This window comes from Antrostomus carolinensis, unplaced genomic scaffold (assembly GCF_000700745.2).
Source record: "Antrostomus carolinensis isolate BGI_N321 unplaced genomic scaffold, ASM70074v2 scaffold12386, whole genome shotgun sequence".
Taxonomy (NCBI): Eukaryota; Metazoa; Chordata; class Aves; order Caprimulgiformes; family Caprimulgidae; genus Antrostomus; species Antrostomus carolinensis.
In genome coordinates, this window is record NW_010323974.1 from 11,235 (window position 1) to 29,233 (window position 17,999).

The window sequence follows — 17,999 nt, forward strand, 5'->3', positions numbered from 1 at the left end:
AATTTATCACTGCACCGCATAGCACACTAAACAGTATAGCATTAATATGAGTTGTTAGCAGTGGTTTGGGACTCCACTAAATTTATTACTGCACCGCATAGCACACTAAACAGTATATTAATATGAGTTGTTAGCAGTGGTTTGGGACAACTCACATTTCCATTGGCTTTAAGCCTACAGAGCCTATTTGTGGTTGAGATTCTGGTATTCTACAATAGTTAAGATATTTGAAATACATTTACAGTGATCCTGTAATAGCTGCAATAATCTGCACCAACTACAAGGAAAGAGAAGTCTCAGCAAAGTGAAAAAAGCCTGGAAAAGTATTTTGCATGTTATTGAAAAACTAATATTCATCTCATTTTCACAATATTCCTAAACCGAAATGATGTCAGCACCCACAACTGCAAACAAAATTATTTCCTTGACAAAAATGAGAAGTGTCACAACTTCGTACACTTGGTGCTGGTTTTGTGAAGTACCTTGAAACGCAACTTAAGGAATGTGAAAATAGGTAACAGAAAGAGATTTCTTAGTGTCAACAGCTGTGCTAGAAACCATATAACAAGAGGTCTATTCCTTAACACTCAGACCTCAGACTCTACCAGTAACGACTGCTTCTCTGTTTATGATATTTCAGATCTCCTCTCAACTCTCATTTTAGTTATCCAGAGTAAGGTGTTAGTATCTTCTTTTCTCAACATCTGAATCTAAGGTACAGAAAGTGTTAACAAACTACAACAGAACAAAACTGCAGGTAACCACAGATAATTAAATTTTTCTTTTCCATCTCACACTAATTATTATATTCTTCTTTGTTTGCATGATTAGCACATCTTTGTCCTGCAGACAATTGTGTGTGTTGGAACAAATTGCAACATGCCACTCTGGACATAAGTGTCCACGGAGTTCTGAGGTCTCTACTTTTGGGAAAGGAATAGATAAAAGGCTTTGTATCAGCCTGTTCAGAGGCAGAAAGCTAATACAACACCTAGTTCAAAATTTCTACCTACTCCAGAGGCCAGAAGTTCTAGATCTGTGCCATTATACAACATTAAACTGGAAAAGAGCATCCCTGATTTTTCACATCATCAGTTCCTGGCAATGGTGGTATCTGCGGCCAGCTGTCCTGATTTTTCTAACAGAGGGGAAACAACTGACAGTGAATTAATACTGTGGGAGGCACACTGGGAGCACTGGGCTGCTCACTAGAAGCGCACATCAGACTGCAGCTGGATGTTCTTGGGCACCTGAGATCCTGGCACACTTGACCTGGGGAAGATTGAGCAGACCCCGTTTTGGGAAGAGTTGCCACTCAGGTTGTTTCCCTGCATACATTCCATTCCCCAGCTTTCTGTTTCTTCCTTCTCCAGCTGGTCTGCACTCTGGGGGAGCAGCTCTTCCTGGCTGGGTTCTGCCTCCTGTGAACCAGAAGAAAGAATGAGTTGCATTGTTAGAAAGCTACCAAGAAGTCTAGCAACACTCCAGGAGAGAGACAAGGTGTGCATGATACTTAAGTATCTTCCCACATTCTTCCAGAAATTAGTACAACCTGCCTATTAAAGATCCAATATACTGTTTGCTGCAATACCCTGATTAGTGTACACCTAGGCACTAGACAGTCATCCCTTTTCGCCTTCTACATGAACGTTCACAGAAATCCCGGGGCAAAGCAAATCTGCAAGCAAACACTCGCATAATCTTTCAGGCACATTCACATGAGAAGTAGGACCTTCCAAACTACTCTTTCAGATGGGGAGGGATCACAAAATTACTCTGCAAAAAAAAGAGGCTTCTTTCTGACTCAGCTAGGTCACTGTGTGCTCTTGGACCAAAAGCCATGAAGACATGAAACAACAACATGGCTCCCACCATTGACTTTAAAGCCACCGTGCCTTTCTACCATTGACTTTAAAGCTGAAGACCCAAAATATGCTGGTTGACTGAATACAGGTAGTCTTTGATAAAAGTCACAAGTCTGCAATGCGGTGCTATAGGCACAGCACTAACAATCTTCCACCTGATGTGTGATAAATAATCCACAGGCAAGATGTTAAGATCACAGACCACAACACCATCATGAGCTGCTCTTGCTGGGAAGGACAGTATGATCTTTTTTGGCATCTGGGAAAAAGCAGATGCAAAGAAACTGAAGGCAAGTGAATTGCATTCACTGCCACAGGAATGAGCTTGGCCTCAAAAGAGCTGGAAGGTGTGTTTAAGGGTACCATGGAGGGTACTGGGGGGGACATGAAAGCAAGGAGCTTTTTGTCACTGTGCTTGAACAGAAGAGGCTTCATCCTACAACATGCTGACCCTGCCCCAACCCTTTTTTTCTTATGACAATGGGGACTGGGAAAGCAAGGATGATACCAGGTCCATTCACATAGCAGGGCTAGTAGCCTACCCTAAAGCTGGTTCAAATCCACAGTGGAGGGCCACCAACCTTGATATCCAGTGGCTTGCCCAACAGGTCCTTCCTCTTCAGCTTGTTTCTTTCCAGGATGTCTAGCTTGTTCACCACTGCATCAATCTTGCAGCCAATGCTGCTTATGGACTGTTCCAGCTGCAGCACACGTTGCAGGAGGCTGAGGAAGACATGGAGAGCATTTTCAAGCTTTTTCTTGTGATGAGCAGCAGGATAAGCAGCAGAAATCTTATGGACAGTGGGCCAGACCTCAAACAGGAGTGAATGCTCCACATTAGAGAACCAGTTCATACCCACTGAAGACACAACTCCATGTTACACCGTGTTTTCATGTATCATCAGTGATTCTGTTTAGAATGGATCTCAAGCAGTTTGGATCACAATATAATCCAATTATTAAATATTGCACCTGCCTCTCCTTTGATACAGCCCTATGTGGATTGCTCAGCGTTCCTCAGTAGCAGAATCAGGATCTCCTGATTCTCTGCTCTGTATTTATCCCATTCTCCTTCTTGGAATTACAGCCAAGTCTTATTCTCAGACTTGGAAGATAAAGGCTAAGCAGGCTATAAACCAAGGATATTTATTCCCACAGGACCTTCTGTAAAGGTTTCAACTTCCCCTGGCCCAGTTATCTGGGCTACCTTCTAACCTGAAACATGACAGCATATTGCCTGTGGCCAGCTGACAGCTGCAGAGGTTCAAGAGGCAGAAAATAAAATTTCTTAACCCAATCTTTTATAGAAACAAGCAAACTGCATTGCAAGAACTGTCCCAGTTCTTTCCTGACCTGCTCATTTACACGTGTGCAAGATAAAAAGGGACAAGATTTTACTGAAACTGCTCAGCACCAATGTAAACAGTTACATCAGGGAAGGAAGCAGCAGGGAATCAGACCCCTCATTTGCAGAAGGATTAAACTATTGCCAGTACAAACATACACTTGGAACTCTTCTTTGGAGACCCAGCTGGCCTTATTGGCATGGTTATTCCTTGCTTCCACATAGGTCAGATTCTCATCCAAGTTGTTGTCACTATAGGATTTCCCCAGATTTTCAATCTCTGTATTCAGAGCAACCTAGAAGATAAATAAAGAAACTCCCGCAAAGTTGGATACTAACTCTGTGTCAGCTTCATTGTGAATAACACAGAGCTTCACAGGCAGTGATGTTACCCAGCCAGAGCTGGAGCTGTATTTGTTGCCTGCTTAGTCTATACCAGAAACCCAAACATTCCTGAGGCCACTTTGGAGTCATCTCTACAAAACAGAGGGTTTCATTCCTTGCCCTTTTTTTACCCTTTTTGCCTCTAGGTCATGCTTCATCTGCTGTTGCTCCTCTTCGTCAAGGATGTGGTTGCCATCTTTGTCGAACCTGGAGAAAGCTGCTGTGATCTCATGGTCTGCATGGCCCAGCCTGCAAAAGAATAGAAAGAGAAAGCTGAAGGCACTGAATTACACTGTTGGGCTGTAACAATGCAGGAGCACACTTTTTGAGATCAGTGCATTGTTTCCTTCTGCCAGAGACAAACCTAAACATCCCAAATGTGAAAGTGATAGCAACACAAACCCATTTAGAACAGGAGATCAAACATATGAGGAAAGACGATAGCTATTATTTTGAGTCTTACATTGCCAGATCTGAGCTAACTGCTTTCCCAGCCTTGAAAACCTGAGAATTTAAATTACCTGTACAACCAAGAGAAAGGGATAAGTAGGCATCCCTCCAGCTAATTAACTTACTCCTTCAAGCTGTTCTTGAAGTCTTCGAAGTCCAGTTCCTTCGTTCCATTCTGCAGTGCTTTCTGCACGTCAGAAATCCGCTCCTTCTTCAGCTTCAGCCTCATGAGTGTCCGGTTGTAGCTCTGTTACCAAAGGTGCAAATGGACATGGAATCATGCAGGAAGAACAGTGAAAAATAGGGCAGAGCAGACAATGCAATATGGGTGAAGAGATGCTAAGTAATACAGGGAGATTTTAAGCTTTCCAGTAGCAAAAATACAACACTGCTGAATGAGCCCCATATCTAAACTAGGATCACGCCTTCAAAGCAACAATAACATGGTAGCCAGGGTCCCCATGACAAAGTTTGCTCTCTGCTTTTCTCCTCCCAACTCTCCCTTTATCTGAGCTCCCAGTTGTCAGCTGTTTAAGATAATGTCTAAAATACCATTCTTTTCAGAATATTGGTCCCACAGCACAAAGTTGTGAATTTCCAGGACCTTTTCTGGAATTTTCCCGTAGGAAATCCAGATGTCATCCACTAGATTTGCAACACGGTAACATGCTCAGCTTAGCAAAATAGGATGTGCCATTTTATTGATCAAAGTACACTCTATCAAGGGCTGAAAGAGCTTTGTCTAGTGTCTGTACTGGGAAGAAAAGTCTCTCAGAAACACTACCGGCATGCAAGTAACAGGAGTCCCCCAAAGCCTGCTTTCTCATCTTCCCATTGCTAAAGGATCTGGGAGCTTGATTTATTCCAGAAAGGAACTGTGACTCCTGTGTGCACCAAGAAGGTGGATCTGGAGTTGGCAACCACTGTTTTTCTCTGGTAAATTCCATGTAGGTCAGGGACTTCCAGAAGATGTTTCAGGATTTAGCTAGGAAGTAGCACGGCTTTGACTGTTCATCACCTGCTTCAAGATGTCTGAGAGCTGCAGCTCATCCTTCTGGCTTGAAAGCTCCTCCTTGACTTCTGAGTATGTGTCATTGATGATGGCCAGAAACATGTTCTAAAAAAAAGAGGAAGAAAAGATGTGAAAAAACATGAGGCATCTTGCCTGCTCCGGCAGCTGAAGCAGCAAGAGACAGGCATAGCAGTGCAGGGCTCAGTTAAGCAAGGATTTGATTCCACATGGATTATCCCTTGGGCAAACTATGGATAAAGGGAAGGTCCACTTCAGCCACACAGTGCTTTCTCACTGGGGAGGAGGTCCTTACAGTTAAAGTAGTGGCCAAAGGTACATTTGTTCCCAGCTCAAATAGCATCTTTGATAGTCTCTCCTGCAAGATCTTAGGTTACATTTGGATTCCTAGCACTGCATATTTAACCTGGTTATTATGAGCATCCCTCTGCATCCATTACCTAGGAAGCCAGAGATTGTTCCCCATGCTTTATTCATTGTCTGTTACAGAGCAGCCGAACTCATCCCCTTGAATTCAGCTATCACGTCAGTGGTATTCCCAGTCAGCTTTAGTCTTGACCTAAAAGGATGTGCATATGGCCCCTAATTGCCCTGATCATCAAATCTCCAATTGCAATGACATGATGTTTCTCTACTTTGGTCTATTTGTGCTGCAAAGCTATTGTAACAGAACCTTCCTTTTTCTCTAAGCATTTGCACTGCACCTAACTCAGGGATTATTGGGAGGGGTCTCCCAAACACAGCTGTCAATACAGGGGCAAGGAGGGCTTTCTTGCTTACCAGGAGCACAAAGAAAACAAAGAACACATAGGTGACGAAGTAAATAGGCCCAAGGACCCTGTTGGCATTGTCAATGGAATTGTAGTCAAAATCACCGAGAATGATCCGAAACTGGGTGAAGCTGGAGGAGAGGAGGAGCACAAGGTCACACAAAGGCACATACATTTGTCCTACCTCCTCAGACAGTCCTGAGGTGAACCCTGAACCTGCCTGCAGCCCAGATGGTCACAGGCACAAGCCAGAGCAGGGTCTAAGTCACTCAGTCTGACTGGTGAGTTAAATATACCCATAGTATTTCAGGGATGAATGGAGCTGATTTGGTTAGAGCAAGAGCTGTCTGGAAAGTAAAACATGGTTTCCACACAAATTTCTGTTTGCTTAAAGTGTGCTTTGGCTTAAACAGGAGTTAAAAACAAAACCAAAACCAACCTGAATTTTCCCTTATAAAGGCATTTGACTCACTGAAGCCTTCTCTGGCAAGGGAGTTCATGAGACTGTGGAGAGGATGTTAGTACTGGACAGTGCTCTTCAGCCTGTTGCAACTCATAACTCCTATAAACAAGCAAGTTTAAGTCTATTGATCAGAAGTTTGCTTATCTCAGTCATCTCTTGTAGACCCTTTAAAGGCAGGACCTGGATGCCAGAGGTCTGTGGAACATGGGCTGAAAACAGCTGCTGCAGCAGGTACCTCCCTTACCATCGCACATTGCCTGAGCAGGTCCATGGTCTGAAGGGCTGTCTAAGACTTCATGAAGATGTCACAGTTGGAGGACTGCAAGTGTCTTATTAACCATTATGGCTTTATTACAATGAGACACAACAGGTGTCTGATTAACATTCAGATTTGCAACTGGGGCAAGGTTGGAAAGTAGTTAAAATTCTTGTGATGAAATGATGGAAACATGGTTCTAACACAGACACTTACATGCATTTAACAAAGGTGCTGAAGTTTTCCACTTGTGTCCCAAAAAGAAGGTAACCCAGCTGGGCATAAGCAAAGAAGACAATGAAGAACATAATGGCAAAGCCCAGGATGTCCTTGGCACAACGTGCCAGTGTGGAGGAGAGCTGGGTCATTGTTTTGTTAAAGCTAATATACTTGAATATCTGCAAGAAGAAAGAACAGGGACAAAGTCAGGTCAAGCCATCAGCTAGATCAATCTCTTCTCATATGTGCACATGTTCACTAAGACAAGACTTTCACTATAGTACCAAAACACCAAGGAGACAACTAGGCTAGGGGAACAGTGGCTTAGTGTTCAGGATATTTGTCCTACATGTGCCACCATCTTCGTGTGGTATCATAAACATATGACTTTGTTCCCTATGTCAAAGGAAAACAAAGAGGGACTGCTATAAGGACAAAAGTCTTGAGGCTAATGAAGAGTCTCAAGTACAGTGTGGCTTTCCACCACGCCAAGATTCTTTGGTCAAAATGCAAAGTCCATGCCAACAGAAGAGTAATTTCCGGTTGTTGGGGACCATCATGAAAGGAAAGCACGGTTTGCCAGATTATCCTCCAAAATCCTGAAATACTAGAGGATGGACAAAGTTATATTGTACTCAGCATTTTCTAAAACCACTTTTACACCACAACATCTGAGCTCATCTCCCTGTCTGTTATCTCCAAATAACTGGCCTCAGAATGCAGGGTGAAAAGTTGTCTGAAATTACTGCAAAACAGAGCACAGGACTTTGAAGAAAATCCTTCTCTGTTATATAGCTATTACCCTCATTCACTGGGAGGGATGGAAGAGTCAACCCCCAAGCCATCTAGAGGAAGAGGTCTGAGACTGGAGGCCTGGCACCTCCCAGATGCCCTATAATACCTTGATCCAGGCAAAGAATAAGTTGACTGCATTCATATTGTTGTACTGCGTCTGCCAGAATGCCAGGAACTCGAAGTCCGCGTAAGTGTCGGGGTGTTTCAGCAACTCTCCCAATAGCCTGTTCACCTCAATGGTGCGAAAGATGTGAAACCCAATAGCGACGATGGAGAGCTGTGAAGAGGAAGAATCTGCAGTGACCGCTCTGCCTATGCTTTCCACAGAAATTAAAGTGTCATAGAATTCCTTGCTATCACACTTCACAACTGCAGACTACTGGTGGGGGATGGAAATAAGGTCTTAATGCACCAAATGATGCCCTGACTTCACAGCTTCTCAGGCATCTCTAAAGAAACAATTTTCTCCTACTGGCTAATGTGCCCATTTGCTCTGCTAGTTCATTTTGGTCTTGAAGCAAAACACCTGCCAGTGTGTTCTAGTTCTTATCTAGACCAGTTTCCCCATTACTTCGTTTTGGCACTTATACCTCTCTGCCATTGCTCCCCCCAAAAAAAGTGTTCAAGGATCCTCACCACAATGACAACTACATCTAGGATGTTCCAGATGCTGGTGAAGTACTGAAGCTTGTGTATACGCAGCTCCAAAATCTCCTCCACCACATAGTAGAAGATGAAGACACAGAAGACGATTTCACAGACAACAATGAAGAAGTCCCATGCGCTCACATATCGTATAAGCTTGACTGTCCGGATTTGCCAGGAGGGAATGGCACCACCAGTGGCTGGAAACTCAACCACTAACCTTGAATGGGACAGGAAAATTCTGATAATTATAAACAGGGGGAGGGAGGCCCTTAGATAATCTTGAGAGGCATCAAACCTGAGCATGAGTTATCCACCAAACCATGAGTGGAAAAGTAGTGCATGTGTTTATGCAGCCTTATCTCTGCTGCTTCATTGGCCATGATAGGAAAGGGTGAAAGGTGAAGGGAAGTGTGACTGGTTATGACAGGAATACCAGGTCTTCTGACGAATCTATGCAACATCTACTGATGCTACTCAGTACTACTCCCTGGTGGACTATATTTTAGAAAATACATTTTAAGAGGAAGGAAGAGGTAGAAGAACATTCAGTGCAACTCAGTTTACCTCAGAACGCAGAACAGATTTATATTTGCATTATACACAGAGAAATCAATGAAGACAACTCGTGTCCCCCGATCCAGCCACAACTTCTCCTTCAAGACTTTCAGGTCTTCAGCACTCTCTTCTCTGGTCAACTTGAGGTCTATGTAGTATCCTCCCCCACTGTAACTTGTTAGTCTTCCCCAGTGAGATGAGCCACCCAGCTCCTCCTCAGAATGGTATCTCCACCTGTAACAGACAAACCATAAGCAAAGACATCACCATTCCAGGCTTGTATATAACCTTGTTGCCAGGAGAAATTAGACTATATCTTCAAGGGACTAAGTAGTTTTTAATTAAAGAGTTGGCATTTAATTCCTATTGCAGATCTGAGCCTACATCAGTTCCTCATTATTAATTGATTTCTGATTTAGTGCTATCCAGCAGTGACATAACATGACTATGGAGGAAAAATTCTGCAGGTTTGTTGTCTATGCCACAGTCTTGTTTGCATGGAGCTTACTCCCAGGATCTGCAGTATTGCTTTCCACCATGCTGCACACAACCCTCTGCTTAGAACACACTTGTACTCATATTTCCTTATGAACAATAGCTTCTCATTCACAGATCAAGACTCATGCAACAAGCAAAGTGTTATTAAACTACAGCTACCTCATGTTATTAGAGAGAAATAGGTTTTCAAGATGAAAGAGATGCACTCTTCTCTCTGGCTCCTGAAATCCAGGAGAGAAGCAGATAGGATCATCCATTTTGATAAATATTGTCCCAAATGTCTCTATTTAGCCTTACCCTCTTAAAAACAGATAATCTCTACCTAATTCTCCACTGGATTTTTCATTACTTTCCCAGCAGGTCCCACTCTGCTGCTCATTCTATTGTGCTTTTTCTCAAAGAGACACTTGGCCTTATTGACAGACAAAAAGGATTTGCAAGGGGAATTCCAGTCTTACATGAAAAACTCAACCCTGGCATCCCATGGCTCAGGAGATCTTAGTTTAACTAGAAAAGACAAATTTGGGGCAACTAAAAAAAAAAAAAAAAGAAATCACAGATTCTCTCATCTTGAGCAGCAGGTGATGTACTTACGCTGTTCCATTGATGAGTCCAAAGGAGACCCTTTCCTCCTTGTCTTCTGAGTATACATCATAGCAGCCTGATATTTCCTCCTTGAAGTCATCATGGACCACACAGGAATTGTTCTTCACCTTCAGTTGTCGCATGCGTGGGACACCCAGCAGTAAGTTCTCATAATAGATGTATGACTGGGTGCCCTGTGCCGCTAGGGACTCATTGTTATACCACTTTGTCCAGTAAAGATTATCCAGAAGGGGGCCTTGTGCATACTGCAAGAAAGGGACAGTAGAACAACTTCTTCATAGGCCACATATCAAAGAAATTTTCTTGCCCTGGGCTTGAGATAGTAAGACATGACCCACCCCTCTCTACTGCCCAAGATGGAAAGTAATAGAAGCTTGTGTTGGATATATGGTAAGGAGGTGAAAGACCAGGCTGGAGGAGGATTCCTGGGCAGGAGTTGCTGTTGGCTTCTCACATACCTGTAATATGGTTGCTGCACCTTGTTGGGTTAGTGAAGAGACAAGAGCCCCGAAAGCCTCTTTGTCCCTTCCACTTCAGTGAGCACAAGTCTCAAGAATTGTGCTGGCGTGAGGTGTGAACTATGAAAAGGGGGCATGGAAACAATGAGGGAAAACCAGTGCTGCCATAGTTCATTTTACTTTTTTAATACAGCAAGAAAAGACAAAGCTAACTGACAAGCAATTTCTGACTGACTGTCAGAGATAAGTGGTTGCAGTATCTCAACAACATTCATTGTGGTTCATAGTATTCCTTCCCCAGTTCTTTGACAGACAACTTTTCTCCACTTTATTTTCTTTGACAGAAGTCAATGCAAATTTTAATACAGATTCTCCATAAAGAATCTATAGATCAGACCAGGCCAGGTATGAATTACAGTCAGGTTAAGTATGCTGTTCCCACAATTGATCATGAAAATGGACATAGGCTTATTACTAAGACACCAGCATTAAGACATTGGACTGTAGGATTCAAAACCATTTCTACCACAAGGAAACCTGGACTAAGTCACTTGGCCTCTCCAGGCTGGTACTCCCTATCTGTGCAATGAGCATCATATCACAGCAATTTCTTTTTGTTGTGTCCTGTGTCTCTAGCTGGTAAGTGTATGAGGATTGGGCTCTCCTGGGCACACACAACACAGCCTAGCCAGTATTCTGGCCACAGTGCTCAGAGGGATAAATGATATTTTAGATCAGTGGATATTTTAGATGCAAATGATATTGTAACTACTACTAGTAGCTGGCAAAAGCCTGTGGCAGCAAAATGCCTGGCTGAAAGCACTAGGTAGCACATTCAGAGGGAACTGAATATCACACTCTAGCTGAAATTTCCAGGGCTCCCCATGCCAGGCCAGACTTGTTCTCACCACCCAGAAGTCAGCCATGCTGCTGATGGACTGGAAGGAGACACGGCCATCCGTAGAGGTCTGCAGGAAGAGCTCAGACATCACTTTGGTGTAGTAATAGGCATTGGAACTTGTCATTCCATATGTCACTAAGAGAAGAGACAAGAAGAGGGTCTTCCCTTATACATGAATATTGGAGCCTGACATAAATAAATTTATATATTCACTTTCAGTGTATCTTATGCTATCATAGGTAAGCTGAGCAAGGCACAAGAGAAGAAACCTTGGGAACTTTAATTGTATTATTTTCTGCTTTCTTAGAGATTTACAAACGTATCTGTTGCATGTTCTAGGATTTAAACTGTCAGACTATAAGAGTTTAAAAGCCAGAGAAGACCACTGGACTCAGAAGGCAACTGAACAACCTTGATAACAATTTTTTCTCCAGAAAATTTCTTTCAGAAATGTTGTCTTTCTCAGAACAAAGTCTGTGATCTGTATTTTGAAGTTCTATTCTGGATCCATATAGGTATAGAGATCACTCCATTTTCCCAAGTGGAAAGCTCCAGTTAAGTTCTCATCTACCAAGAAGCATCAAACAGGAGCAGGCTCTAACTTCCCTGAACATGTTGTTTCAACTCTCCAGTGCTCCTTCCTGCAGAAAAGCATCCATCACAGTGATCACTAAGAACATGTCTTACTGTTGAAAGGGTACCATGAAAATAAAGCAGCTGACATTCAAGAGCCCCCACCCCACTTCTGGATGAGTCAGTGTGTGACCACACGTACATCTGTGTGCGTATCTTACTTCTTTAGGAAGAGTGACTAAAGCACCATCTCCCTGAGCCAGTGTGACAGCAACTCAGGTTGGTATTGTCTGTCTATCTCTCCTGCCATAGTATCCATGAAATATAGTCCTCTTCACTGTCCCATGCACAGGTGCTCATTTGTGATAATGAACAAACCTTCCCAAAAAACAAGCAGCCATTGTTCTACCCAGACAAAGCCCATTAGTATTCAGTACAGGGATGCATTAAATCCACCCGAGAACAACAGTGTGAGCTGCCATCTGCTTTATCACCTCAGCCACCCCTCCAGTCTCAGAGGGGAAAATCTCTTTGAACCCTGTGTCTTTGATCTCAGGAAGTTTCTAGAGCTGCTCTCTGGGTCTTGAACATTTGCTGTGAAACTAAGAAAAGACCTCGGGTAGATTCTCCCAGGACTGTGGAGTCAATGGGTAGAACTTACAATGTGGATCAGAAAATACTGCTTAAACCTCACCAATATCAATTACAGCAACAGTCAGTTATTTTACTTCTATGTGCAGCACCTATTCTGTAGGTTAATGACACACCTGCTTGCTCCAGTGACTGCATATACAATAAATTTAGCACCTACAACCGAGTGAGGAAGTTTTATTATTAATAAAACCTCACATTATTCCCCTCACGTTGCACATATCTATGAGATATGACAGCCACTTACATAGACAGATGTCCACCAAGAACATAATGTAGACTAGCAGCTCTCGCAGTGTGGTCTTCACATAAAGCTCTCTGTTTTCAGCTGTGTTCTCAGTCAGTGTAGTCCCCCACAGACCTGTTGGGTGTAAAGAAGAAATTGGAAAGTTTTGATGGCCATTCTCAAAGGCCACCTGAGGAGTTGAAGTCCCATTCCCAAAGAACACTAGGGAGTTCTGGGCCCCTCAGTTGAAGGACAGGGAACTGCTTGAGAGAGTCCAGCACAGAGCCACCAAGATGATGAAGGGAGTGGAGCATCTGCCTTATGAGGAAAGGCTGAAGGAGCTGGGTCTCTTCAGCTTGGAGAAGAGGAGACTGAGGGGAGACCTCATTAATGTTTATAAATATGTTAAGGGCGAATGTCAGGAGGATGGAGCCAGGCTCTTCTCAGTGATTCCCAATGGTAGGACAAGGGGAAATGGGTGTGAGCTGGAACACAGGAGGTTCCACTTAAACTTGAGAAGAAACTTCTTTACAGTGAGGGTGACAGAGCACTGGAACAGGCTGCCCAGGGAGGTTGTGGAGTCTCCTTCTCTGGAGACATTCAAGACCCACCTGGATGCCTTCCTGTGTGATCTCATTTAGGTTCCTGCTCTGGCAGGGGGATTGGACTAGATGATCTTTCGAGGTCCCTTCCAATCCCTGACATTCTGTGATTCTGTGAGTTGAATTTTTGTCACTTTTCAAAGCAAAACCACTTTTCATTTAAAAACTTGACTAAGAGCTGTAAAAATGTGTTAAATAACCCCTAAAAAGAACTATTCCAGTGTGAACAAAATATTTAGGGCTGACCAAAAGTGAAATATGCTGGCTTTCTTATTTTGCTAAATCAGTCTCCAGTTTTTTATTTGAGTTCAATATGGACTGATCTTTTCCTGCCTGTTTCTCAGCTTACTCTTGGCAGAAATTCAGTCTATGCCACAAGCACTCTTGAAACCACAAAATTTCATCTCAGTCATCTATGTGCCAACTTCTGACAGGACTTCCATAGCAGAACTGCAACTGATGTTAGCTTTACAACTATTAGTCCTCTTAGTGTATATTGAGCCATCAGGTCCCAAATATTTGTCCCTTGCTTACCTAAAGGCTCTTGAAGATTTATTGTAGGTCATAAGACTCAAACAAATAACCCAACTCAATATTTTCAGCATAAACTTTAGAGCCAAATTATCTTCAGCACATCTATCAAGGGACCTCTGCTGAATTCAATACAGTTATGCCAATTGCACCTGCTAGTGATGCAATTTCTTCACACAGTGATAGCAACTCATTAAATGTCACCAGGGTTGATAAAAAAGAGAGAAACACTTCCTTTAAAAGGAGCCTTGATATTTTGGGTTTGATGAACCGCCTGATACCATTAGTGCATTTGTTTGTTCTTTTTGTAATGGGTTTCTGTTGTGATTTCTGAAATACTCCTTAAGTTGAAAGGCATAAAACTTCCACTTGAAAGCCTAGTGATGGAAGCCATGTCAATAATACCCATAGTCTTGCTTCTTTCTGCAGCTCCTAGAGAGCTCAACCCTGATGCCCATCCTCAGTAGTATGCAACAATCACCCCCCTGCAAGCCAGGATCAAAGCTGATTGAAGGCCACATGTTTGAAGTCATCTCTAGCACTCTAGCAGAGGACAAAGTGGTTTTTTTGTTGTTGTTTTTTTTGAGTAAGCAAAAATGGTATAGTGCTCTGTGCACATTTACTCCTGTCCTTTCAATAGCTCTTTGGCATCTCAACAGATTAGAGAGCTTTTTGCACCATCAGCTGCCATAGCGACTGTTGCAGCATCCACCTTCACTCCTGGACAGACAATCCAGTAGCTTGCTCTGGACATGCCAGACCAGCAACAGAAATGAGAGCCTGGAGAAAATCTGGATTCACTCATGTGCAGGAGAGAGTAGCATGTGGTCTACAGGAATCTCCACAATGGAGAAAAACAAGGGCAAACAACCCAATCATCTGTTCAGGTCACTTTCAAGTGACCCCCTTCATCTCTAGATATTATTGCATCTCAGTCTTTTAACAGCTTTATTTGTTTTTCCATGGGGCAGGAAACCCTACTATCCACATGTTGGAAACAGAGGCACAGACTTTCTGTGTTTTGGGAATAGAAATGTACTTGGGAACACCTGAATTCAGGGATACTCAAATATCCTTAAAAACTTGGTTCAGAGACTTGCCCAAAATTATACCTGGAGGACCATGAGTCCAGTCCAGTGCCTTTTCAGATTGCATCCAGTAACTGTAAAACTGTATCAGTTGAGGTTTGTTTTCAGCTGTTTCTTTCAGAAATGTGCCATGGAAATATATATACCACCTCATACACAAAGCATGTCTGCATCTGTGTCTCCTTTGGTACCACCTACCCCCTTGGGGATGCAGATGTTTGGGACATGACTGTTGAAGTAAAAGAATACTCAATACTAGAAGACATCTGAACTTCCTTGCCTTCCTGCTAGTTACAAGTTACTGGTAAGAATTAATGGCAACATCTACATTATCTTCCAAGGCTGCTTTTAAACCAGACTGACCCAGGTGAGAGACTAGCTCACAGTCTCTAATACAGCTGGAGAACCTCTTCCAAAGGCAGTGGGAAGCTGGGTGTCCCTCATCAGCCACTGTGCCACCCAGATACCCAGCAAAATCTGTCTGTGGGATGGCCGTGAAACAGCTGAGGCAGCAGGAGGCAGGAAAGAACCAGAGGACACAGAGTTGCTTGGACACAGTTTACAGAGGAACAGTGCTGAGCAGTGGCACCAGGAGCAGCAGCTACTCACTGGTAGTCCAGCCCTGTGGCTGGTGATGACAAGAAAAGAACTCAGAGATAAGCCAACTATGACCAGTATCCCCAAAGAGCTATGGATATATAATCCCAAAGAATGTTTTTTAAGCAAAAAAACCCACAAACTATCCTTGACTAAGTGATTTTTCTTTACTAACTCAATTTTCCACATGAGACACTAATGTTATTAAATGGAAGGGGAGAGGGGGGGAACCAGAAATATTTGGAGAGGCAATTAAAAAAATGAACACCTAGTAAAGATGCAAAGGAAGGATGCAAATTCTTAAAGGAAAAAGTCTCCACCTCTGTGAGGCTGATAGAGGCCTTTCTTCTGGCTGCACTGGCATTTGGATCTGTAGATAGAGCTGGGAAGATGAAATCCGAATGTTGTCTGTCCTACAACCCTATTTACCACCTTTGTTGGCAGGACACACTGCTGCAACAGTCATAGAAAAAGGAAATACTGTAGTTTCCTGACAGGTATTTTAATTTGCATGCTCCAATTCAACCCTGGCATCTCACAAATAGAATTTTGATATTAAAGTATAGATTTATTTTTCCTTTTTAAGTCTCAAACAATGCCTACAAGAAGGGTATCAGAATAAAACAGGTGAATTATACACTGCCTCTGAGTAACTACCCACTAAGCCCACCAAGCACTGCTCCCTGGCCAGGAGAAACCTTTTAAACCTCAGCTCTGGCTTCCGTGTGAGTTAATAGTGTTAGACTGTAATGACAAGAAATAACTGATCATAGAGGGGCTGTGCAATTCAGGACCAGCCTATACTGTTATTCACTCACATGTACTGTTAGAGGCTACAGCTCTAAGAAAGATTCTTCCCTTCTGAATCAGGAAGAAAAGACACATTGGCAAGAAAATAACAATTTCCACAAGAAATACAGTTTCTTGCTTTGTCTTCTAGGACTTCTATAGAACAGCCTTCTATAAGAAGTTGTCCAACAAATGGTCTTGCCCAGGGCTGTATCCTTCCAGGAGACCTAACTTGCTCCCAGGTTTTTGATGGCCTCTGAATAAGCCTCTGTAATATTTCATTCCCCTTTGTCTTTTAAACTGGAAACTAGCACCTCTTTCTTTCAGCTGTCTTCAAGCAAAACCTTGTTTGATACATTCCTGTTATCCTCTACATTTCAGTCCTGACACTGATATATTTTCTCCGGTGGATATTTATATCAGTTCTTAAGTTACTGTAACACAGGAGCCAGTACGACTCTATCTAGAAAATGCACACAAAGACAGAATAGTCTCATCACCAGAGTGATGGCTCCTAGATTCAGGACACCTAAGCTCTGTCTAAAGCTCTGCCAACAGATTCACTGCATGACCCTTGAGCACACCACTAAGTCTGTCTGTACCTCCTGCCTTGTATAACAGGACAGACCCTGGAGCTATAGCAAGACACACGGAATGAGGATGCTCCTTCCAGCTCAGCTAGTGATGCTAGTCTATGTTGAGCAGGTTCCTGGGCCACACAGACACTATGGGATTTCTACCTTCTGCATCCCCGCACTCACACCCTGCCCCCGTACCATCCCTCTTCCTGAGGGCTAGTAAATCCTTCTAGTGAGGTATCAGCGCTTTACCTCGGATGCCTCTGAAGATATAGAAACAGCACTTGAGGAAAGGACTTTTCTTCCCATCCACAGCTTTGTTCTGCTCTTCCCGGTAGGGCAGTGGATCCCCCACCTCTTCAAAGTTCTCATAGGGATTCTCCAGGATGGACCTGGGGTTGTAAATGGCTTGAATCTTCAAGGAGGTAGAGGGAGAGCCATTGTAAACAGGATTGTCCCAAGCTTTCTTCCCCACTGCCTCCAGTTCATGCTCCTCTGAAGCTCCAAAGTGGCTCTCAGCTCTGTTGTTTAGGTGGGACAAGCTCATGGCTAGTCACTGCCAGCAAAAGTACTTTTTAACTGGAATTGTGAAAATTGCTTGCCCAGGCTGGAGTTGTAAGCTAGCAGAGCGAGAATCAGTCAATGCCAGACAGCTTGTTCGCCTCAGCAACCCAAGAGAGGGCACACCACCAGCTCCCCACAGACAGCACGCATCCTTCTCTCATCCTTCTCTTTTATGCCAGCTCAGCTGGTGACACCTACCAGAGGGGTGGCACTACCCACTGTTAGGAACCACCATCAGCACTGTTATTCCAGCAGTCCTGGGAACACTGACATGTCCAGGAGACTTTCTCTGCTTCCCAACAGATATAAACCCTGACGCCGTCGTAGGAAGAGGAGGCTGCTAGGACACAGCCCCTCAGTGCAGGGGGGGCCAAAGGAGGAGGTGGCTGGGATTTAATTGGAGCCCTCGGCCCTCGGGCTGGCGGCAGCCCCGATCCGCTCCAGGCGAGGCTCCGGCGGGGCTGAGAGCTGTGGTGGGACCCTGAGCAAGGGCCGCTGGGGAGCGGGGCCGGACGGGAGCCTTGCTCCGGGGGTCGGGGATGTCCTGAATTTCCCGT

The 17,999-nt window shown here is 43.7% G+C and overlaps 1 protein-coding gene across 1 annotated transcript; it reads right to left on the minus strand.

Moving 5' to 3' along the window:
- Window positions 1–1,208: 1,208 nt before the first annotated feature.
- Window positions 1,209–17,425, minus strand: PKD2L1 (polycystin 2 like 1, transient receptor potential cation channel). Its single transcript, XM_029085647.1, has 15 exons — window positions 17,131–17,425; window positions 12,715–12,828; window positions 11,251–11,378; window positions 9,873–10,129; window positions 8,790–9,014; window positions 8,214–8,442; window positions 7,684–7,854; window positions 6,780–6,961; window positions 5,855–5,975; window positions 5,063–5,161; window positions 4,170–4,291; window positions 3,726–3,843; window positions 3,370–3,506; window positions 2,454–2,588; window positions 1,209–1,434 (listed from the first exon to the last, which is right to left on the minus strand). Exons 1-15 carry the CDS (start codon window positions 17,423–17,425, stop codon window positions 1,209–1,211), a joined length of 2,559 nt encoding a protein of 852 aa, XP_028941480.1.
- Between the last annotated feature and the right edge of the window lie 574 nt (window positions 17,426–17,999).